Source organism: Pongo abelii, chromosome 13 (genome assembly GCF_028885655.2).
Source record: "Pongo abelii isolate AG06213 chromosome 13, NHGRI_mPonAbe1-v2.0_pri, whole genome shotgun sequence".
Classification (NCBI taxonomy): domain Eukaryota; kingdom Metazoa; phylum Chordata; class Mammalia; order Primates; family Hominidae; genus Pongo; species Pongo abelii.
The window spans coordinates 59,459,155-59,483,034 of NC_071998.2; the positions used below are offsets into that span (position 1 = coordinate 59,459,155).

The window sequence follows — 23,880 nt, forward strand, 5'->3', positions numbered from 1 at the left end:
CCAGCACTTTGGGAGGCCGAGGCAGGCGGATCACAAGGTCAGGAGATCGAGACCATTCTGGCTAACACAGTGAAACCCCGTCTCTACTTAAAAAATACAAAAAAATTAGCCGGGCGTGGTGGTGGGCGCCTGTAGTCCCAGCTACTCAGGAAGCTGAGGCAGGAGAATGGCGTGAACCCGGGAGGCAGAGCTTGCAGTGAACCAAGATCGAGCCACTGCACTCTAGCCTGGGTGACAGAGCGAGACTCCATCTCAAAAAAAAAAAAAATGACTCACCAGCTGTGGCCACTGTCTGTGCTGATTGGCTAGTGCCTCTGTCTCAGAAACTGCTACATATTTTGACTATTCCCCCTGTACTTAAGGGCATGCAAACTCCCAAAATAGACTCAGATTGTCTAAGGAATAATAATGATGATGAAGAGAAAGCCCTCTTTATCTGGTCTATTTGTAGTCAGTTCCAAAAGCATTAAGAATTTCTGCTGAACTAATGCAGCTAGTTTCTTTCCTGTCACCACTTTCCTTCCAAAATAATTTCAAGATCTGTGGGGGAAAAATCTAATTACAGTGAACAGACTGGTGGGAGGAAGTTGAGCATTGGAGTTTTCTGCCCTGTGTAACCTTGCCCTAAGTTGGGCAGATGGTATCACACTACCTGGTCATCATCTGCTCATTCACTATTTGACCAGTTGGTCATTCATTCACAAATGTCCTTTTTGCAGGAGGGATGGAGGTGCTAGACCTGCAGATGCTAGCATGAAAAGACAAATCTCCTGCTGCCAAGGTGCTTAAAGTAGTGGAGGTCAGGGGACAAGCAAGCAGTCAGGCAGCTCTGAATGCAGAGGCAGGAAGCACCACGAGGCAGTGGGACCCACAGAGGGGTAGCAGGGTAAAGGTGAGTGGGTCTCATGTGGGGAGGGAGGAAGTTGACTGCAGAGAAGGTGCCAGGGGATGAAAATAGCTTGAGAGCTGTGGAGCTAGAAGGGCTCTCACATTTGCTTATTAATATGCCCTTTGCAAAAGAGTGGCCTGATGCCCGAAGTCACTCAAAAGATGTCCGATTCCGATAGGAAAAAGTCAATTTTGGCTTCAGTGGTTGCATGTGCACCCCCTGATTTGCTGTGTGCTGATGCATTGTGGTGATGGACGCAAGTGCGGAGACCTTGAGCACGCATCTGCCCCTAGTTCTTGCCCTGAGTCCTCGAAGGAGGCAGGAGAGACATCATGGGAGACAGGCGCCGCTGATCAGTGATGAGACGAGACCTGGAACTCACATCTTATACTCAGTCCTCTGCCCTTTCTGCTGGATTGTGGCCCCCTCAGTATAGGGTGCAACACACAACTGGAACATTTAAGGGCCACAAAGAGGACAAATTACCAATGATTGTGTGTTGATTCTTTGAGCTCTTTATCTCATGGAAAAATAATTTATAAAACTCTGTATGGGATGAGTGGGAAATAGGGAATATTAACGGGTGCGGGGTTTCTTTTTGGGACAATGGAAATAGCTGGAATTAGATAGTGGTGATGTTTGCACACTTTGTGAAATACTAAAAACTCCTGAATTGTACAGTTTTAAGAAACTTTTATTTATTTGTTTTTGAGACAAGTTCTCTGTGTCACCCAGGCTGAAGTGTGGTGGCATGATCACCAGTTATTGCAGCCTCAATCTCTGAGGCTCAAGCAATTCTCCCACCTCAGCCTACCAAGTAGATGTGACTATAGGTGCGCACCACCACACCCAGCGAATTTGTAATTTTTTGTAAAAACAAGGTTTCACCATGTTGTCCAGTCTGGTCTTGAACTCCTGGGCCCAAGCGATCCTCCCACCTTGGGCTCCCGAAGTGCCAGGATACAAGCATGAGTCACCACACGCAGCCTCAGTTTTAAGAAACTTTTAAATAAATGAAATATAGTCATACCAAAACAGTAAAAATGGGTTTCAGGAAAAAAAATGTTTTTTTAAACAAACTTATGTGTAGTATAATCCTATCCCTTTTAAAAAAAAATGCTTTCAAAAACTGGCAGTCAACTCATAAAAGGCCAAATACTTATGATTCCACTCATGAAGTAGTCAAAAGTAGTCAAAAATCACAGAAACACCAACATAAATGTATAATTTTTATTTTCAATTAAAGATGAGTCAAAATCATAGAAATAGAAAGCAGACAGGTGGTTACTAAGGGCTATGGGATGGGGAAATTAGTGTCTAATGGGCATAGAGTTTCAGTGTTACAAGGTGAAAAGTTCTAGAGTTACGCTGCCCAGCAGTGTGAATATACTTTATTGTTCTGTACACTTAAAATGGTTAATATGGTAAATTTTGTGTTATGTGCTTTTTACTATAGTAAAATAAAAAAAAAAAAGTGGGGCTGAGTGCAGTAGCGCACACCTATAACATAATCCCAGCACTTTGGGAGGCCAAGGTGGGAGGATCACTTGAGGCCAGAAGTTTGAAACCAGCCTAGTCAATATAGCGAGACCTCATGTCTACAAAAGAAAAATGTTAAAATTAGACAGGTGTGGTGTCTGTAGTCGCAGCTCTCTGGAGGCAGGGTCTGAGTCAGAGGATCACTTGAGCATAGGGGTTTGAGGCTGCAGTGAGCCATGATCCTGCCACTGCTGCAGCCTGAGCAACAGAGCAAGACCCTGTTGTAAAAACAGACAAACAAAAACTGGCAACTGATACCTGAGAGTGAATATCTTTTATCGCTGGTTAATGGGATCGAGAGAATGCTTCATGTTATAGAAAGAACAGTGTCTTTGGACCCACAGAGACCTGGATTTAAGATTAGCTCTGCCAGTTACTAAGTACTGTTTACTATGAACCTCTGTTTTCCTCATCTGTGAAACTGGAATAATGAATCCTACCACCAACAATTGTAGTCAAGTTGGAAACAATTTACACAAAGTGCCAAACACCAAGCCTGGCACAGTAGGAACTGAGTAAATAGTGGTTAATATTTTTATCAGTGTCTGCATTGCTGACGTCTCCATCATTTCTATACATTTGTTTTTGAATCAGAAAAAGATGTTATTTTAAAAAAAAAACCCAGTAGTGCCCCTTGTCCCATTCCTATCAGTTATATTATTATTGTTACTACCCTCTGGAATTTCAATAGCTCTTTGTTTTTTGGGTTTTTTGTTTTGTTTTGCTTTGCTTTTGAGACAGGGTCTCACTCTGTCGCCCATTCTGGTGTGTAGTGGTGTGATCTCAGCTCACTGCAGCCTCAACCTCCTGGGCTCAGGTGATCCTCCCACTTCAGCTTCCCAAGTAGCTGAGACCACAGGCGTATGCCACCACACTTGGCTAATTTTTGCATTTTTAGTAGAGACACGGTTTTGCCATATTGCCTGGGCCGGTCTGGAACTTCTGGGCTCAAGCCATCTGCCTGCCTCGGCCTCCCAAAGTGCTGGAATTTCAGGCATGAGCCATGCCTGGCCTAAATAGCTCTCTGTATTTGCAAAGGTGTGTTATAAGAATCATTCAGAGCCTCTTGATTGGAGTGAGGCTCTAGAATGCACAGAAAAAGCTGCCGCCATGGATCTCTGCAAGTCATGCACAAGATGGGGAACAGCAGGCTCCCCCCTGCTTACCAGTTCCAATACAGAGAACTAGCCCTGTAGCAGTTTCTTTCATATCTCACCCATTCTAAAGAGACCACAGGCCTTAGAAGTAAAGGACTCTTTTGTTGAGAGTGTTTTCAAATTTAAATGAGCATTTATTGGTCAAAGATGGACCAACTAGTCTTTTGAAGAATTCAAGGCTCTTTAGAGAAAAATAAAGCCTTGGAGGAGTATCTGAGAAGCTTGTTAGATGCGTGGGAAGAGTCTGGAAATAAAAAACTTCATCTGGAGTTTCTGCCTTCTACCAACAGAGCTGAAGCTAATGCTCTTCTAAGATAAGCAAAGCAGATGGTTTGCATACTTCCTTTCCTTCCTTTTACTTCTTCTGTAATAGACTTGTCGTGTCTGATGTTTGGGCTGACGTGGTACTTTAATAGAGTTAGAGTCTGCAATTTTTTTATGTCCTCTAGTATGTTCTGGTTGATGGTTGAGGGCAACAAACCAGCAGTCCCAGATGCCAGCACCAAGACCTGAGACAGGTCACTTAACTCTCTGAGCTTCATCACCATTCTCACCTTGCAGACCTCACAGGGAACAGGGAAAGCTCTATGAGATACAACACCAATGTGATTAATCCTATTCTGATTCTGAAAGCAAAGCTCTTCCTACACAAACTCCCATTTCTAAATACTAAATTAAAGACATTTCTTTATGGTGTATTTTGTGTACTTGTAGAAATGGAAAGTGTTGAGATGAAACATGAAGCAATGATGACAAAGTGCTTTTTCTTGTTTTAATTTCTTTATGCTTTTTTCCACCTAATCCCCTAGAGTGGTGTCTTAACTGTTAAACTAGGTGGAGATCTAGGAACCTACGTGATCAACAAGCAGACGCCAAACAAGCAAATCTGGCTATCTTCTCCATCCAGGTATGTAGGTATGTTCAGAAGTCAACATAGGTAATTCTTAAAGACTTCCGAAATGCGACATTGTGGACCATTTAAGAAATGTCAGCTGAGCACGGTGGCTGACACCTGTAATCCCAACACTTTGAGAGGCTGAGGTAGGAGGATCACTTGACAGGAGTTCAGAACCAACCTGGGCAACATAGTGAGTCCCTGTCTCTGTAAAGAAAAGAAAAATAAAGTCACGGCTGGGTGCGGGCTCACACCTGTAATCCCAGCACTTTGGGAGGCCAAGGCCTGTGGATCACTTGAGCTCAGGAGTTTGAGACCAGCCTGGGCAATGTCACAAAGCCCCACCTCTACTAAAAATATAAAAATTAGCCAAGTGTGGTGGCACACGCCTATAGTCCCAACTACTTGGAAGGCCGAGGTTGAGCCTCAGCCTGAGCCCAGGAGGTAGAGGTTGCCGTGAGCCAAGATCGCGCCACTGCACTCCAGCCTGGGCAACAGGGCCAGACCCTGTCCCAAAAAAAAAAAAAAAAAGTCACCGTCTTATGTTAGCATCCTTATAAGTGAGCCTTTCCTGATATTTTGTGGCCTGTCTCATTCTCAGTAGAAAAGTTTACTCTAGTTACATAACTTCTCCCTGCTGACAATTTGGATACTGTAAGCAGGCATCAGGATATTAAGAAGATCTGAAGTGAGTAACTTATAACTTTTCCAAATTCAGCCTAGACAGTTTTCCTCTATTAAATTATTGCCCTGACTTTAAAAAAAGCTACTTTTGACCTTGTAGCATTTGAACAAGTTGCACTTTGTCTTCAAAGCAAGTTAAAGTTTGACCTCTACTTGTTTTGAGCCTCTCAGGTAAAGGGTTATTTGAATTCCCTTCGCAGGATGGGGTTGTGTACCCTGTGGAGGTGGTAGAGTGTTTTATATTGCTGCTCCAGGGCATTTAATCCCTTCTGCCTTTTCCATTGATGTGCTTTCAATCTAGAGGAATAAAAGATTGTGTTGGAGACACAATGTGGCCTGCATAGCATCTGAAAGCCTGAGAACATGCAGGGAGAGACGTCCCTCATCCCTCAGCAGCCTGGCTGCTGTTGAAGTGGTTGTAAGAAAGTAAAAGAGAAATGCCCACAAAAAGTTCTCAGATCCAGTCATTCATTAGCACTTCCAAAGAGAGCATGTTGACTGTGAATTGGGAAAGGGCCAGATAAAACCAGCATAGAATTATTTGAAAGACTAACAGTATTTGCAGTTTTTAAAAATTATAACCTTACTCTATCCCCTAACATTGACATCATTTTTAGGCAATTAATATTATACCATTTATTATTCTGTGCTCTCTCATGCTTTGTTCAGAATAAATAGTGTTATGTTTCCTTTCCCCACACTCTCATCCAGGAAGTGTGCTAGAGTTCAACAGAAACAGCACTAGAAATCACTGTCATTCTAGGAAGGCCCTAATTCACAGATTATATTGGTTTTTAGACCCAGTTAGTGTGCTGGAGGTTGGAGGATTTTAACCTCTGTGGGCAGCTAGCCTGTGTGGCCTCAGTCATTCTTCCTGACCCTTGCTGTGCTTGAGCCTGTGTGTTCTTATCCTTCATCTCCGGGGGAACGAAGTGGATCAGCTCAGTCCAGCGATCACTTTTGGGGATCAGTGGCTTTGTAGATATCGGGCAGGCACTTACCCCAAAAGAACTTTCCCCATATCTGAAGACTGAAAACGTCCATATCGTATTTGGACACACTGCCCAGCGATAGGCTCTTACCCTAGCTGTGTTCAGAAGCATGAGAATTTGGAAAGATCTGCTGAGCATGCCGTTTACTGTCACAGATACTATCTTCCTCAAAAAAAAAAAAAAAAAAAAAAAAATATATATATATATATATATATATATATGGGGTGGGGGGGGCAGGGTGAGACTGGGTGAGACTGAAGAGGTGCCTTGGCCGGAGCAGGCCACACCCAGAGACCACAGGCTCCCTGTTCTACCTCAGGCCCTTCCCCTTCCTGCACCCGGTTTCCGGCAGATCCAGAGTGGCCACCGCTGGATGGGAGTCCGGGGAAGGGAGGCAGAGAAGCGGGCCCTGAGGACAAGCTCTCAGTCTTCTGTGGGAAGTGGCGGCAAGACGGCAGCTCCCAGCGAGGGGTGGAGGCCGAGTCAGTCTGCTGGTCACTGGAGGCCAAGATGCTGCCTAACACAGCCGTCCCGCTCCGGTCCTCATCACCAGGGCAGCTCTCCCCACTCCCGGCCTGCTGCCCACACAGACTGCGGGGTTCCAGGGGAGCAGGACCCAGGCCGTCCCGAGCCTGTCTTCTTGGAAGGAGCAGGCCGGAGCGCGGGAGCGCCTTGTAGCTGTACCTGCGAAGGCACAGGATTCCGCGGGAAGATCCCGCAGTTTCGGGCCGTCGTCATTGTTTTTATACCTGTGGCAAATGGCATGACCAGACATACGGTTATGTCTGGAGAAACCTCTGTAGAGAAGCAGGAGGTTGTGGACATGCTGTGGCCCGGACAGTGGCTGCCGAGCAGTTGGAGCCTGCACCCGCCCAACTTAGCTAAAGAAGCCCCCATACTCTCTGTGGAAAAGATTTCCAGAAGCTGTTGTGTCAATAACAAAGCCTCAAAAAACAACAACAACAACAACAACAAAAACATAAAATTATCAACAATAAAGATCATCCTTGAGTCTGCTTTGAAAAGTATGGTGAAATTCTGCAGAGGCATTCACCCGGCAAGATACCATCCTCATAGCCAGATCTGCAGGTCCCAGCCATCATGCCAGAGAAAATGCTCCATTCACCACTCCTCAGCTTCTGCTTCTGGTTTCAGAGGTCGCTGTATTGGAGGGGCTTTAAAGCGAGAAGGGTCTTTACCCACTTACTCTTATTCACAGATGTGAATATGGAGGTCTAGTGAGGAAAGTGACATGTCCTAAGTCAGAATAGAGTCAACAAGAAAACAGGACCAAAAATGACCTAGCCTCTAGTGTATAATGGGCATTGATGAGCTACTGGAAATACAGAGATGAAGAAAACACAGTCCCATCTTCAAGGAGCTCAATCTAGCAAGGGAGACAGACTCTTTGTAGGTGGGACCGGGCTTCCCTGCGGCAGAAGGAAGCTTGAAATTGGTAACGAGCCTCAGCAGGGACAGAGGCAGGCCACCACGCTACCCTGAGAGGATCGCATGTGGACCCTGAGAGGACCAGGGAGCCTGTGGTCTCTGGGTGTGGCCTGCTCCGGCCAAGGCACCTCTTCAGTCTCACCCAGTCTCACCCTGCCCCCCTCACCCCATATATATATATATATATATTTTTTTTTTTTTGAGGAAGATAGTATCTGTGACAGTAAACGGCATGCTCAGCAGGGGCTATGACCTGGCCCTGCTTTGACCCACTAGCTGTGCTGTAGGGCCAGGTGGGGCCTGGAGTGGCCTGTGCTAAGGGGCTACTGTGAGCTCTTTCCACTCCCCCAAGGCATTGCATAAATAATGTCACTTTCTGTTTGCAAAGCAAAATCAGGGCACAATTTTCTAGAACATGGGGTGCCTCCCCTCCCCCCAGCCCAACAGAAGGTCTACAATGACTGATGGGCCCTTGTTTTTGTTTGAAATGGAACACCCCACAGGGTTCCGAGTGGTCATTTGTGGCCCACAGGCCACTGGCAGGTGGAGGCAGAGCTGCGGAGCCCTCGGGAGCCACAGAGGGCCTGCTGGCTGCCACAACATGCCAACTCAGCTGCTGCTGGCCCTCCTGTGGGCGGCAGTGCTAGTGATGTGCAGAATCCTGGGACTAGTGCCAAGGAACCTATAGATACCCTGGGTGACCCAGGCGTGCACTGCTGTGGTGGCCTTCACAGTCAGAAGATGACAAGCTGAGAAGGGGACAATCAGCCCAGGGTGAGATCCACAGAAAGGCCAGGGCCAAGATGCGGCCAGCATCTCAGGCTGGTGGTGGTCTTACGTCAACCATGCCAGAGGCCAGTCCTTGATTGCTCCAAACTGTCTGCTCGAGGGTTCCAAATGAAATGAGCAGGTCCTCCTGTCAGGACCTAGGTTAGTTTCTGAAAAAGCATGAAAAGCAGGCCTCCTGAACTTCCCCAAGTGACTGATGCAAAGCGCATCCTGCATGCTTCACAGCACCATGGAGAGGATCTTCAGGGGCAAACTGAAGACTACCTGAATGACAGCACTGACCGTCAGCAAACCGCAGAGCTGCCTGACCAAGAAATTGCGAGACAGAAGCAATGCTTGCAGGCAAAGAAGAAGAAGGGGCCAGACACAGTGGCTCACGCCTGTCATCCCAGCACTTTGGGAGGCCGAGGCAGGCGGATCACTTAAGGTCAGGAGTTTGAGACCAGCCTGGGCAACATGGTGAAACCCTGTCTCTACTAAAAATACAAAAAATTCGCCAGGCGTGGTGGCGGGCACCTGTAATCCCAGCTACTCGGGAGGCTGAGACAGGAGAATCGCTTGAAACCAGGAGACGAAGGTTGTAACGAGCTGAAATCGTGCCACAGCACTCCACCCTGGGCGACAGAGTGAGACTGTCTCAAAAAAAGGAAGAGAAGAAGGAAAGGCCAAGGCAGGAATGAAACAGGCCACGAATGTTGGAGTTAAGCAACTGGCCTCCCCGTGCTAAGCGGCTACTGTGAGTTCTTTCCACTCCCCCAAGACATTGCATAAATAATGTCACTTTCTGACACTCACCACGCTGAATGTCCTGCCTGTGCTCGAGGGTGGTATGATGGGGACTTGGCAGTAGAGGGGAACAGGGAAACCAGACATGGTGGTCCCCCAGCTTCCCGGCTACAAATCCCTCTGAAGAGTGTGGATGACAGTGGCGACCTTAGGTGCATCTTTCTAATGTCCTGAGGGGGCAATTGTAGAAGCAAACATGCAAATGTGGTAAGAAATCCAAAAGAGTAAAGAGCTCGGAGAGTAGTAGGCCTCTACAGGGTGCAAGGGCATGGCTGGAGACAGAGCTCCCGAGGCTGCAGCTGATGCTGCCCGCTCTGCCTGAACTGCACCAAAAACGTGTGATGAGGCCATAGCGGGAGTCCACGGAGGAGGACGCCTACTGCCCGACCTCTAGCAGAGACTAACCAAGGTGCGTGAAAACTTGAACCGCATGTGTCACACCCATGACCACTACAAGAAGATGGCCCAAAACCTGGCCCAGGAATTGAAGAAAGACACTTCCAATTTGCTGTAAGAAAACGGCCCAGGGGCAAGCATGGTAGCTCACACCTGTAATCCTAGCACTTTGGGAAGCTGAGGCAGGCAGATGGCTTGAGCTCAGGAGTTCCAGACCAGCCTGGGCAACATGGTGAAACCCCGTCTCTACCAAAAATACAAAAATTAGCCAGGTGTGATGGTGCATGCCTGTGGTCCCAGCTACTCAGGAGGCTGAGGTGGAAGGATTGCCTGAGTCTGTGGGGCAGAGGTTGCAGTGAGCTGAGATCGCACCACTGCACTCCAGCCTAGGTGACACAGTGAGACCCCATCTCAAAAAAAAAAAAAGAAAGAAAGAAAGAAAACGGCCCAGGAAGGCTGGAGGGCCACCATGTCCATTGAGAGAGTGCTCCAGGCACTCCAAAAAGAAAATGACCACAACAGGAAGAAACCGGCTGGCTATGAGATCAACTTCCAACCTTTTACAAGTGGCCTTTGGCTCCTGGCACCCCGCCCACAGCTAACGGGCCCAGAAGTGCTAGGGGGACCATGGGCCGCCAGGGCCCCCAGGAGGGAGGCAGATAACGATGCGAGGGCTTGGGTCCAGAGCACCAGCTGGTTTGATTCTGTTTTCCATGTACCTGGGTCCTGAATGCCCAGAGACTCGGGGGAACACCAGCCGGTGCTGCTCCCTTTAAAGCACTTTTGATTGATCTCTTGTTAATTTAGCAACTGTTACTGGTTGATGCTGCAGTTGCTCTCACTGAAGTTTGATTGATAGCGTTAGGATGGTAAGGCACTGTTTTTCAAATAAAGGTTGTTTAATATAAAAAAATTTTTTTTTTCTCTCAGCCTTTCACATTGGTTCAAAATATCTTTCATCTGGCTGCATTTCTGATTTTTGTTTTTTTTTTTCTTTTATTTATTGTTAATTTAAAATAATTTTTTTTTGTCAACATGGGGTCTCACTTTTTTGCCTAGGTTGGTCTCAAACTCGTGGCTTCAAGCAATCCTCCGACGTCAGCCTCCCAAAGTGCTGGGGTTATGGGTATGAGCCACTGCAGCGGCCTGGTTTTTTTGTTTTGTTTTGTTTTTTAATTTGACAACTTTTCAGGTCCTGTGAAATCAGCAGTCTTTCCTCCCACCTTCCCCACCCTGAGAAGATTGCAGAATAAAGGAGAGTTCTAGGGACACTTGGGCATCAGTGCCTGTGCTCAGAGCACCTCAGGCAGTGTGGAGGGGTCTGGAGGTTACTCAGGCTCTGCCTGGCAACCCATAGCGGTATCAGAGTATAGGGCCAAGGGGACGGTCCTTGGACTTGGTGTGGTTTATTAGTCCTTTTCCTGTGACCCTGATGGTTTGATTCACTCATTTTTATCTCCATACTGGGAACAGGTTCAAGCCCCAGCATTTGGTTGATAATGCAGGAATCCTTGATACTTTTATTGCCCAAGCTTCCCTTCTTGGTGACCTCCTCCTAGCCTCAGTCTTTGGAAAAGCCCTCCTTGAGTGCTCAGGCAGACTCAGGTGCCCTTTCTTCTGGGCTCCCGTGCACTCTGTTCTTACTCCATCAGGGGGCCACATGCACTAGTGTTACCTGCTGCCGTGGCCACTCATCCACGAGGCCATGAGGGAGTGGAATGTACATCTGGTATAAGAAGACATGGCAGAAGCCAGCCTCCAATCTGTCCACACGAATATGGCATTCCCAAAGCGATGTGCCTGTGCCGTTATTCACTGGATGAGCTTGAGGTGGATGAACTAGCCCACCAGGCTCTCAGTGTCATGAATTTAACATTGAATTAAGAAAAATATTTTTTAAAAATAATAGTTTAGGTGATTGCTGGGGTGCTAGGAGACGAAGGAATGGGGAATAACTGTTTAATGGGTATAGTTGGCCTTCTGTATCTGTGGGTTCCACATCTGATTCAACCAACCATGGATCAAAATATTTGAAAATAAAAAACAATAAAACAACAAAAATGATACAAATAAAAACCAATATAACAACTATTAACAGCATTTACATTGTACTAGGCATTATAAGTAATCTAGAGATGACTTAAAGCACACAGAAGGATGTGCCTAGGTTAGATGCATGTATTGTACCATTTCATATCAGGGACTTGAGTACCCACGGATTTTCGTATCTGCAGATCCTGGAACCCCTTCCCCATGGATACCAAGGAACAACAGCACTGGGTCTCCTTTTGGGGTGATGCAGATGTTTTGAAGCTAGACAGAGGTAGTGGTTGCACAACATTGTAAATGTACTAAATGCCACCAAATTATTCATTTTAAAATGGTTAATGTGTTATGTGAATTTCACCTTAACAACTAATAATATTATAGGTAAGGCACAAGTTACATCTGTAGCACAAAAATGGTCCTAATTTTTAAAAACACTGCTCTAGCATAGCAGGTATCACATGTGAGGTAGCAAAAGCTGGAGATCAAAGTGTGATACCTGGAGACTTATCAGTAAGGGTCAAATGTTTTTTCAGGTTTTGAGAATCATTCTTGGAATTGTTCCGGAAGATATATTGTATAACTCTTTTTAGATGCTAAGATAAGAAGGCAGATATACACTGTAGCTCATTTTGTGTTATTTTCTAGAGCTTTACTCCAGTCAATTTCTTGGGGGCAGCATTTGTGGAATCAGTGGTTCATCTGAAGGGCTGTGCTCTGGAATTACTATGTATTTGTTTTGTCTTCCAGTGGACCTAAGCGTTATGACTGGACTGGGAAAAACTGGGTGTACTCCCACGACGGCGTGTCCCTCCATGAGCTGCTGGCCGCAGAGCTCACTAAAGCCTTAAAAACCAAACTGGACTTGTCTTCCTTGGCCTATTCCGGAAAAGATGCTTGATGCCCAACCCAGTTTTAAGGACATTAAAAGCTATCAGGCCAAGACCCCAGCTTCATTATGCAGCTAAGGTCTGTTTTTTTTTGTTGTTGTTGTTTATTTTTTTTCATTCCTGCTTTTGAGGACAGTTGGGCTATGTGTCACAGCTCTGTAGAAAGAATGTGTTGCCTCCTACCTTGCCCCCAAGTTCTGATTTTTAATTTCTGTGGAAGATTTTTTGGATTGTCTGATTTCCTCCCTCACATGATATCCCTTATCTTTTATAATGTCTTATGCCTATACCTGAATATAACAACCTTTAAAAAAGCAAAATAATAAGAAGGAAAAATTCCAGGAGGAAAAATGAATTGTCTTCACTCTTCATTCTTTGAAGGATTTACTACAAGAAGTACATGAAGAGCAGCTGGTCAACCTGCTCACTGTTCTGTCTCCAAATGAGACACATTAAAGGGTAGCCTACAGATGTTTTCAGGCTTCTTTCAAAGTGTAAGCACTTCTGAACTCTTTAGCATTGAAGTGTCGAAAGCAACTCACACGAGAAGACCATTTCTTATTTGTGCTTTGTGAATGCCAAGGTGTGGCCTACACTGGGTTGTCCAGGGAGACCTACTGCTGTTTCTCCCACATATTCACATATGTGTCTGTGTGTATATATATTTTTTTCAATTTAAAGGTTAGTATGGAATCAGCTGCTACAAGAATGCAAAAAATCTTCCAAAGACAAGAAAAGAGGTAAAAAAGCCGTTTTCATGAGCTGAGTGATGTAGCGTAACAAAATCATGGAGCTGAGGAGGTACCTTGTAAACATGAAGGGGCAGATAAAGGAAAGAGATACTCATGTGATAAAGAGAGCCCTGGTCCTAGACATAGTTCAGCCACAAAGTAGTTGTCCCTTTGTGGACAAGTTTCCCAAACTCCCTGGACCTCTGCTTCCCCATCTGTTAAATGAGAGGATAGAGTGTGGTTGATTCCCAGCATTCAGTGGTCCTGTCAAGCAGCCTAACAGGCTAGTTCTAATTCCCATTGGGTAGATGAGGGGATGACAAAGAACAGTTTTTAAGCTATACAGGAAACATCGTTATTGGTGTTGCCCTATCATGATTTCAGTTGAATTCATGTGAAAATAATAGCCATCCTTGGCCGGGTGCGGTGGCTCACACCTATAATCCCAGCACTTTTGGAGGCCGAGGTGGGTGGATCACCTGAGGTCAGGAGTTCAAGACCAGCTTGGCCAACATGATGAAACCCCATCTCTACTAAAAATACAAAAATTAGCCGGGCATGATGGCAAGTGCCTGTAATCCCAGCTACTCGGGAGGCTGAGGCGGGAGAATCACTTGAACCCAGAGGCAGAGGTTGCAGTGAGCCGAGATCGTGCCGTTGCACTGTAGCCTGGGGGACTGAGCGAAACTCTGTCTCAAAATAATAACAACAATAAAATAATAATAATAATAGCCATCCTTTATTGTACCCTTACTGGGTTAAGCCTATTATACCACATTACCTCATTTTAATTTTTACTGACCTGCACTTTATACAAAGCAACAAGCCTCCAGGACATTAAAATTCATGCAAAGTTATGCTCATGTTATATTATTTTCTTACTTAAAGAAGGATTTATTAGTGGCTGGGCGTGGTGGCGTGCACCTGTAATCCCAGGTACTCAGGAGGCTAAGACGGGAGAATTGCTTGACCCCGGGAGGAGGAGGTTGCAGTGAGTCAAGATCGTGCCTGAGTGACAGAGCGAGACTCCGTCTCAAAAAAAAAAAAAAAAGAAGGGTTTATTAGTGACAAGTTTGTATTAATATGTAGCAAAGACTTTTCCAATGGGTGAATAAAAACACATTCCATTAAGTCAAGCTGGGAGCAGTGGCATATACCTATAGTCCCAGCTGCTCAGGAGGCTGAGACAGGAGGATTGCTTGAAGCCAGGAATTGGAGATCAGCCTGGGCAACATAGCAAGATCCTATCTCTTAAAAAAAGAAAAAAAAACCTATTAATAATAAAACAGTATAAACAAAAGCTAAATAAGCAAAATATTTTTTCTGAAATAAAATTATTTTTTGAGTCTGATGGAAATGTTTAAGTGCAGTAGGCCAGTGCCAGTGAGAAAATAAATAACATCATACATGTTTGTGTGTGTTTGCATCTTGCTTCTACTGAAAGTTTCAGTGCACCCCACTTACTTAGAACTCGGTGACATGATGTACTCCTTTATCTGGGACACAGCACAAAAGAGGTATGCAGTGGGGCTGCTGTGACATGAAAGTGGAAGTTAAGGAATCTGGGCTCTTATGGGGTCCTTGTGGGCCAGCCCTTCAGGCCTATTTTACTTTCATTTTACATGTAGCTCTAATTGGTTTGATTATCTAGTTCCCAAGGCAGTGGGAGATCCCCATTTAAGGAAAGAAAAGAGGCCCGGCACAGTGGCTCATGCCTGTAATCCCAGCACTTTGGGAGGCTGAGGCGGGTGGATCACCTGAGGTCAGGAGTTCAAGACCAGCCTGGCCAACATGGCAAAATCCCGTCTCTACTAAAAATATTTAAAAATTAGCTGGGCATGGTGGCTCGTGCCTATAATTTCAGCTACTCAGGAGGCTGAGGCAGGAGAATCACTGTAACCTGAGGGATGGAGGTTGCGGTGAGACGAGATCCGCCACTTCACTCCAGCCTGGCCAAAAGATCCAAACTCCGTCTCAAATAAATAAATAAAGGGACTTCAAACACATGAACAGCAGCCAGGGGAAGAATCAAAATCATATTCTGACAAGCAAACTGGAAAAGTACCACCGTGTGGACCAATAGCCCCCCCACCACAGACCCTGGGAGCATCGCCTCATTTATGGTGTGGTCCAGTCATCCATGTGAAGGATGAGTTTCCAGGAAAAGGTTATTAAATATTCACTGTAACATACTGGAGGAGGTGAGGAATTGCATAATACAATCTTAGAAAACTTTTTTTTTCCCCGTCCTATTTTTTGAGACAGGATCTCACTTTGTCACTCAGGCTGGAGGACAGTGGTACAATCAAAGCTCATGGCAGCCTCGACCTCCCTGGGCTCAGGCAATCCTCCCACAGGTGTGCACCTCCATACCTAGCTAATTTGTGTATTTTTTGTAGAGATGGGGTTTCACCATGTTGCCCAGGCTGGTCTCTAACACTTGGGCTCAAGTGATCCACCTGCCTCGTCCTCCCAAAATGCTGGGATTACAGGTGTGTGCCACAGGTGTTCATCAGAAAGCTTTTTCTATTATGTTTACCTTCTGGAGTGGGTAGACCCTCAGCCACATAGAAAATAAAATGTTCTGGCATGACTTATTTAGCTCTCTGGAGTTACAAAGAAGCAATGAGGTGTGTAAAAGAGAACCTGGGTTTTTGAATAACAAATTTAGAATTTAATCGAAACTCTGCCTCTTACTTGTTTGTAGACACTGACAGTGGCCTCATGTTTTTGTTTTTTTTTTTAATCTATAAAATGGAGATATCTAACATGTTGAGGCTGGGCCCACAGGCAAAGCACAATCCTGATGTGAGAAGTACTCAGTTCATGACAACTATTGTTCTCACATGCATAGCATAATTTCATATTCACATTGGAGGACTTCCCCCAAAATACGGATGACACTCTCTACCCAACCTTGAACTTAATCAAAATACTCAGTTAACTTCATATTAGATTCTGATTCCCTGGAACCATTTATCGTGTGCCTTACCATGCTTATATTTTACTTCATCTTTTGTATACCTTCTAAAACTATTTTAGCTAATTTAAAATTTGACAGTTTGCATTAAATTATAGGTTTACAACATGCTTTATCCAGCTATACCTGCCCCAAATTCTGACAAATGCTTTTGCCACCTCTAAAGGAAGACCCATGTTCATAATGATGGAGTTTGTGTGGATTAACCATGCAAGGTTGCGAAGGAAAAATCGCTTTACACTTCCAAGGTACACACTAAGATGAAAGTAATTTTAGTCCATGTCCAGTTGGATTCTTGGCGCATAGTTATCTTCTGCAAACTAAAACAGCTATATGCCAGCAAGGGAGAAAGGGGAAGGAGGGGCAAAGTTTTGAAATTTCATGTAAATTTATGCTGTTCAAAACCACGAGTTCATAACTTTGTGTATAGAGTAAGAAATGCCTTTTCTTTTTTGAGACAGAGTCTTGCTCTGTCACCCAGGCTGGAGTGCAGTGGCGCGATCTGGGCTCACTGCAACCTCCGCCTCCTGGGTTCAAGCAATTCTCTGCCTCAGCCTCCCAAGTAGCTGGGATTACAGGCGCCTGCCACCACACCTGGCTAATTTTTGTATTTTTAGTAGAGACGGGGTTTCACCATCGTGGCCAGGCTGGTCTTGAACTCGTGACCTTGTAATCCACCTGCCTTGGCCTCCCAAAGTGCTGGGATTACAGGTGTGAACCACTGCACCCAGCCAGAAATGCCTTCTAATGTTTGGTTTATTTTAATTAGCCAGGACACTTGGAGTGCATCCCAAAGTACCTGATCAGTGGCCCCTTTGGAATGTGTAAAACTCAGCTCACTTATATCCCTGCATCTGCTACAGAGACAGAATCCAAGCTCATATGTTCCATCTTCTCTGGCTGTATTGTTTAAGGAATGGAAGGCACCAGAACAGATTTATTGAAATGTTTATTAGCTGAAGATTTATTTAGACAGTTGAGGAAAACACCGGCACCCAGCAGTAAAATTGGCTCTCAAAGATTTTCTTCTCCTGTGGAAAGTCAGACCTCTGAGGCCCCATCCATGTAGAAGTACTAGTGCAAGAAGGACCTCTGCTGTCCACTTGTGTTTCTGTGATCTGTGGGAACATTGTTAACGCCACATCTTGACCTCAAATTGTTTAGCTCCTGGCCAGGCGCAGTGGCTCACACCTGTAATCCCAGCACTTTGAGAGGCTGAGGCAGGTGGTTCACCTGAGGTTAGGAGTTCGAGGCCAGCCTGGTCAACATGGTAAAACCCCGTCTCTACTAAAAATACAAAAATTAGCTAGGCGTAGTGGCACATGCCTGTTATCCCAGCTACTCGGGAGGCTGAGGCAGGAGAATTGCTTGAACCTGGGTGGTGAAGGTTGCAGTGAGCTGAGATTGCACCACTGCACTCCAGCCTGGGCGACAAGAGGGAAACTCCATTAAAAAAATGTAACTCCCGCGTCTGCCATTTTAAGTGTAAAGGTGACTAAATTATATAGAAAAATAAGACAATATCATTTCCCAATTACATTCCTTTCCTACCGCACTCTACAATGCTAGTTGAGATTTTTCCAAAAGAAAATGGCTTAAATAAAACCCTAAGAGAAAGAAAAACTTTAAATCCCTCCAAAGCTCAAAAGTAATAGAAACAGATGAGTTTGGAGTCAGGATTTGTGTGTAAGGTTGCCTAGGCTGTGTACTGCACATCTCCAGGTGCCACTGTTCACAGAGATTATAACTACAATGTGAGGTGAATGGTGCCACTGACAGTTATGCAAACCATCCAGAGCATAGCCACCTGATGCTGCTGGGATTCCTCTTGCCAATCCATCAGCAGTTCCCCTTGAATGTTTCACCAAACTTCCCTTAAATCTGCCCTCTCCTGCCCATCCCCAGTGGAGGTCCTCATCATTTTTCATCCGCATTTTTGCAGGAGCTTTCTTACATCCACCTTCCTCCTTTTCTCTCAGCCCATCATCTATCTACACAGTCTCCAGAGTAAGCTTTCAGAAAGGCAATCTCTTGTCTGTAAAACCTAAGCAGAACCAAGGCCAAGTTTCTTAGCCTGAAAAATGTGCTTTTCTGACTGAACTAACTGTTCAGACACTGACTCTACATATAATTATGCTTTTCTACCCCCTCACACTCAACACTTTGACTCCAACAATCCCAAATCCCCAGATCCCTAAGTGTGCTGTGCTATTTCACATGGCTCTGATACTTGGCCAGTGCTGTTTCCATTTTGGTCTTTATTCCCCACATCTCTGCCTGGGGGGTAGATTCTACCCTGAAAAATGTTCTTGGCACAGCCTTGCAAACTCCTCCTCCACTCAGCCTCTGCCTGGATGCCCTTGATTGTTCCATGTCCTCAGCGTATCATGTTTGTCTTTCCCAGCACTGACCTACCGTGTGTCACCCCTGCTTGGCTGTACCTTCCATGAGGCTAGGACTATGTGTCTCCTTTGTTGACTGCTGTTGCTCTAGCATCTCGCACAGTTCCTTGCAATTAGAGCACTATAAATGTCAAATAAATGTGTTATAATTATATATTTAAGATTGTTGTTCAAATAAACTCTAAATAACCCCAACTCCAAGAGTGTTAGCAAGAAATATAAATTTTACAGAAGAATGGTTGGAGGTGGGGAGGGTGTCCATGGAGTGAGTTACCTCACACAGGCACGGAAAAACTTGAACCTCCTAAGGACATTTTTAAGCTCTCTTTCCCATTTTCTCTCCTGGATTCCCATTGCCTGGTCTCATTTCTCTCTTCTCCACCACGCCACTTCCTCAAAAATTCCTTTAGGGTTTGTTCTTAAGCTTAGATAGGTTTCCCATTCTGAAATACAAAGGCCTGGTAATTAGCCAACTTACCTTGTTGCGGATGTGGAGGGCAAGACTCTCAGACTCTATGACTCAACTATATTGCAACAATTAGGCTGAAAGTTCCTTGAGAGTAAGTGTCCAAATCTTTTCATGTTTGGTTCCCAGGGCTCACTACAGTTGTTGGTGTATCATAGGCACTCTAATATCTTCTTAAAGAATCAATATCATTAAAATGGCCATAACTGCCCATAGCAATTTACAGATTCAATGCTATTTCTATCAAACTATCACGGTCATTTTTATTTTATTATTTTTTTCTTTGAGACAGAATCTCACTATTGTCACCCAGGCTGGAGTGCAGTGGCATGATCTCGACTCACTGCAACCTCCACCTCCTGGGTTCAAGTAATTCTCCTGTCTCAGCCTCCCGAGTAGCTGGGATTACAGGTGCCCACCACCACACCTGGCTAATTTTTGTATTTTTAGTAGAGACGAGGCTTCAATATGTTGGCCAGGCTGGTCTTGAACTCCTGACCTCAGGTGATCCACCTGCCTTGGCCTCCCAAAGTGCAGGGATTACAGCATGAGCCACTGTGCCCGGCCCATGGTAATTTTTCACAGAATCAGAGGAAACTATTCTAAAATTCATATAGCGGCCAGGCAAGGTGGCTCACGCCTGTAATCCCAGCACTTTGGGAGATGGAGGCAGGAGGATCATCTGAGGTCAGGAGTTCGAGACCAGCCTGTCCAACATGGTGAAACCCTGTCTCTACTAAAAATACAAAAATTTGCCAGTCGTGATGGTGGGCACCTGTAGTCCCAGCTACTCAAGAGGCTGAGGCAGGAGAATTGCTTGAACCCGGGAGGTGGAGGTTGCAGTGAGCCAAGATCACGCCACTGTACTCCAGCCTGGGCAACAAAGTGGGACTCCATCTAAAAAAAAATAAATAAAATAAAATAAAATTCATATAGAACCAAAAAAGAGCCCAAATAGCCAAAGTAATCGTAAGCAAAAAGAACAAAACTGGAAGCATCACATTACCCAACTTCAAACTCTACTACAAGAGTATAGCAACTAAAACAGCATGGCACTGCTACAAAAACAGACAGGTAGACTAATGGAACAGAATAGACAACTCAGAAATAAAGCCACACACCTGCAACCATCTGATCTTCGACAAACTCAACAATATTAAGTAATGGGGAAAGGACTCCCTATTCAAAAAGTAGTGCTATCCATATACAGAAGAATGAAACTAGACTGCTACCTATCCCCATATACAAAAATTAAATCAAGATGGATTAAAGACTTAAATGTAAGATCTCAAACTATAAAAATCCTAGAAGAGCCAGGCGCGGTGGCTCATGCCTGTAATCCCAGCACTCTGGGAGGCTGAGGCGGTGGATCACCTGAGGATAGGAGTTCGAGGCCAGGCTGGCCAACATGCTGAAACCCTGTCTCTACTAAAAATACAAAGATTAGCTGGGCGTGGTAGTGTGTGCCTGTAATCTCAGCTACTCAGGAGGCTGAGACAGGAGAATCGCTGGAGCCTGGGAGGCAGAGTGAGACCAGATCGCACCATTATACTCCAGCCTGGGTGACAGGAGCAAGATTCCATCTCAAAAAAAAAAAAAGAAAGAAAAAAAAATCCTAGAAGGAAACCTAGGAAATACCCTTCTTATCAGCCTTGACAAAGAAGTTATGACTAAATTCTAGAAAGCAATTGCAACAAAAACAAAAATTTACAAGTGGGATCTAATTAAACTAAAGAGTTTCTGCACAGCAAGAGAAGCTATCAAGGGAGTAAACAGCCTACAGAATGGGAGAAAATATTCACAAATTATGCATCTGACAAAGGTCTAATATCCAGAATCTATAAGGAACTTAAATCAACAAGCAAAAACCAAATAACCCCATTAAAAAGTGGGCAAAGGACACGAACAGACATTTCTCAAAAGAAGAAATACAAGTGGCCAACGAACATGAAAAAATCCTCATCATCACTAATCATGAGAGAAATGCAAATCAAAAGCACAATGAGATATCATTTCATACCCGCCAGAATGACTATTAAAAAAGACAAAAAATAACGTGTTGCAAGACTGCAGAGAAAAGAGAACATTTATACACTGTTGGTAGGAATGTAAATACATTCAACCACTATGGAGAACAGTTTGGAGATTTCTCAAAGAACTGAACTGAACTACCAGTCGACCCAGCAATGCCATTATTGAGTATATGCCTTGTTCTATCAAAAAGACAAATACACCCATGTGTTCATCGCAGCACTATTCACAATGGCAAAGACATGAAACTAAACCAGGTGCTCATCAATGGTGGATTAGATTGTGTACATATATACCACCATGTGGTACATATACACTGTGGAATACTATGCTGCCATAAAAAAGAACGTAATCATGTACTTTGCAGCAATATGGATGTAGCTAGAGGCCATTATTCTAAACTAACACAGAAACAGAAAACCAAATAATGCATGTTCTGACTTAAAAGTGGGAGCTAAACACTGAATACACATGGACATAAAGATGGGAACAATAGACAGTGGGGGCTATTAGAGAGAGAGGCAAAGGCTGAAAAACCACCTATTCAGTGCTCTGCTCACTATCTGGATGACAGAGTCATTAGCACTCCAAAGCTCAGCATCACTTAATATACCTTTGTAACAAACCTGCACATGTACCCCTTGATTCTAAAATAAAAGTTGAAGGAAAACAACAAAAACAAAAAGAAATATCTGTTGAGTTGGGGTCTCCATCTCTTAGTTCAGCGTATTGGCAGTCCCCTTTTTTAAGTTCTAAGGAGGCTGTACTAGACTACTCTTCATTTAGTCCCATCATAATCCCCTCTTTCAATTATTTTGCCTTCAAACCTATAGGGAAGGGATTGGAAATGAAGTTTTTTCAGTCATTCCTTAAGTAAAATGTATATACATATTTTAATTGAAACAGGATTTCACTCTGTTGCCCAGGCTGGAGTGCAGTGGTGTGGTCATGGCTCACTGCAGCCTCAACCTCCTGGGCTCAAGCAATGCTTCCATCTCATCCTCCCAAGTAGCTGGGAATACAGGCTCTTTAATTTTTTAGAGAACAAAAAACACAGTCTTTAGATTTAAACATGTGAAAGCAGAAATTTTAAAAATACAATGAAAGAGTTGGAAGACAGAGTTGAAATTGTTCAGAAATTACAGTAAAAATACTAAGAGATAGGAAATAGTCAACTTCCAAATGAGAAGAATCACAAAAGAGAGAACAGAAAAGATAGAAAAAAAATTATCAAAGAAATAATTCAAGAACATTTCCTTAAAGTGAAGAGCATGAGATTTCAGGTATATTCCACATATAGAAAAATATCCCATACAAAATCACATCATTACGAATTTTCATAACATGAGGGACAAAAGAAGATAATACAAGTAACCAGAGAGGGAAAATATAAACAAATAAACAAAACAAGACAAATAGGTCATATACAAAGTAATATGCATCACAATAGCTTCATAGTTCTCAATAATAACAAAAAGCCTTTAAAATTCTGGTTGAAGCAGTTCAGACAATGCCATCACCCAAAAACATGCCATTTTGGCATACTGATTATTATTAGCTGAAAGCACTTGAGAAACAGCAGACTGTACAGGAAGGGCTTTCCAACCTCCTCTTTTCTACCTAAAAACAGGCTAGAAAATTTCCCATGTTAAAGGTGCCTTCCCTCTATTAGAAACAGAAAAACATCCTTATCACCAGAGATAGGGAATCAATGCCAAAATGGATCTGAACAAACTTATTGGAATAACCCTTGTCTTCCACTACTTATCCCCAATATAGCTCTTAGTAATTTCCCGAAGCCCCTTTGTCCTGTCATTTCTTCACAAATTTATCATTTCTTTGTCTAAAACATATATAAACTTGTCTGCTATGGTGACTTCTTTGGGTCTACATTTGCTTGTGAGGACTCCCAGGTACATGTAAAATTGTAACAAGACTTGCATGCTTTTCTCCTGTTAATCTGTCCTGTATCAGTTTAATTCTTAGGCCTAGCTGGAAACTTAAGAGGGTAGAACAGAAATAAATGTTTCCCTTCCTACATGGTGAAGGGGCATTCTGTAATAAAACTAGCCTCAACATTTAAAAAATGCGATGTAATAAAAAACAAAGGAAAAAGAAAACAAAACAGAAAAGCAATTAATAACACTAGGAAACACGAGGCGTTGTACAGGATAGGAAACGTCCTGTTACGTTACACAATGCAATAGTGGATATTGTTTTCATCATTATTATAATGAAAACGCTAAATAGTGATTTGACCAACAATCCAATTTAAACATTTGGAGGAATGTGAATGTTTATGGCCAGAAAATGGGGAGAAAAATGATTAAGGAAACAAAATTTCATCATCTAGAGTGGGAAGGAGACTGATAATTCCTAATATGAACCAAAAAAACTCAAACTTTTTTTTTTTTTTTTGAGATGGGGTCTCGCTCTGTCGCCCAGGCTGGAGTACAGTGGCACGATCTCAGCTCACTGCAACCTCTGCCTCCCAGGTTCAAGAGATTCTCCTGCCTCAGCCTCCTGAGTATTTGGGACTACAGTTGCACACTATCATGTCTGGCCAATTTTTGTATTTTTAGTAGAGATGGGGTTTCGCCGTGTTGGCCAGGCTGGTCTCGAACTCCTGACCTCAGGTGATCCGTCCGCCTCGGCCCCCCAAAGTGCTGGGATTACAGACGTGAGCCATTGCGCCTGGCCAGAAAACTCATTTTATTTAGATACGTTAAGGGAAATCTCAAAATAATCAGCTAGAAAA

At 44.1% G+C, this 23,880-nt stretch overlaps 2 protein-coding genes across 4 annotated transcripts in view; both read left to right on the forward strand.

The window, feature by feature from the left end:
- Positions 1-23,880, forward strand: part of FXN (frataxin) — an 80,495-nt gene that overhangs the window by 23,879 nt on the left and 32,736 nt on the right. Inside the window, exons 4-5 of one of the 3 annotated variants that reach the window (XR_008509709.2) lie at positions 4,395-4,492; positions 12,373-12,591. Coding sequence is in view for 2 of the 3 variants with exons in the window: in XM_054520019.2 (XP_054375994.2) it covers positions 4,395-4,492; positions 12,373-12,523 (249 nt within the window). In the remaining variant the exon portion in view is untranslated. Of the gene's footprint in view, positions 1-4,394; positions 4,493-12,372; positions 14,300-23,880 lie in introns of those variants that run through there. The other 2 variants (XM_054520019.2, XM_024252836.3) reach the window with 2 other exon arrangements.
- TJP2 (tight junction protein 2) overlaps positions 12,481-23,880 on the forward strand; it is a 187,437-nt gene continuing 176,037 nt past the window's right edge. The window contains exon 1 of the mRNA XM_063714236.1: positions 12,481-12,591. The gene's annotated coding sequence lies outside the window, so the exon portion shown is untranslated. The remainder of the gene's footprint in view (positions 12,592-23,880) is intronic.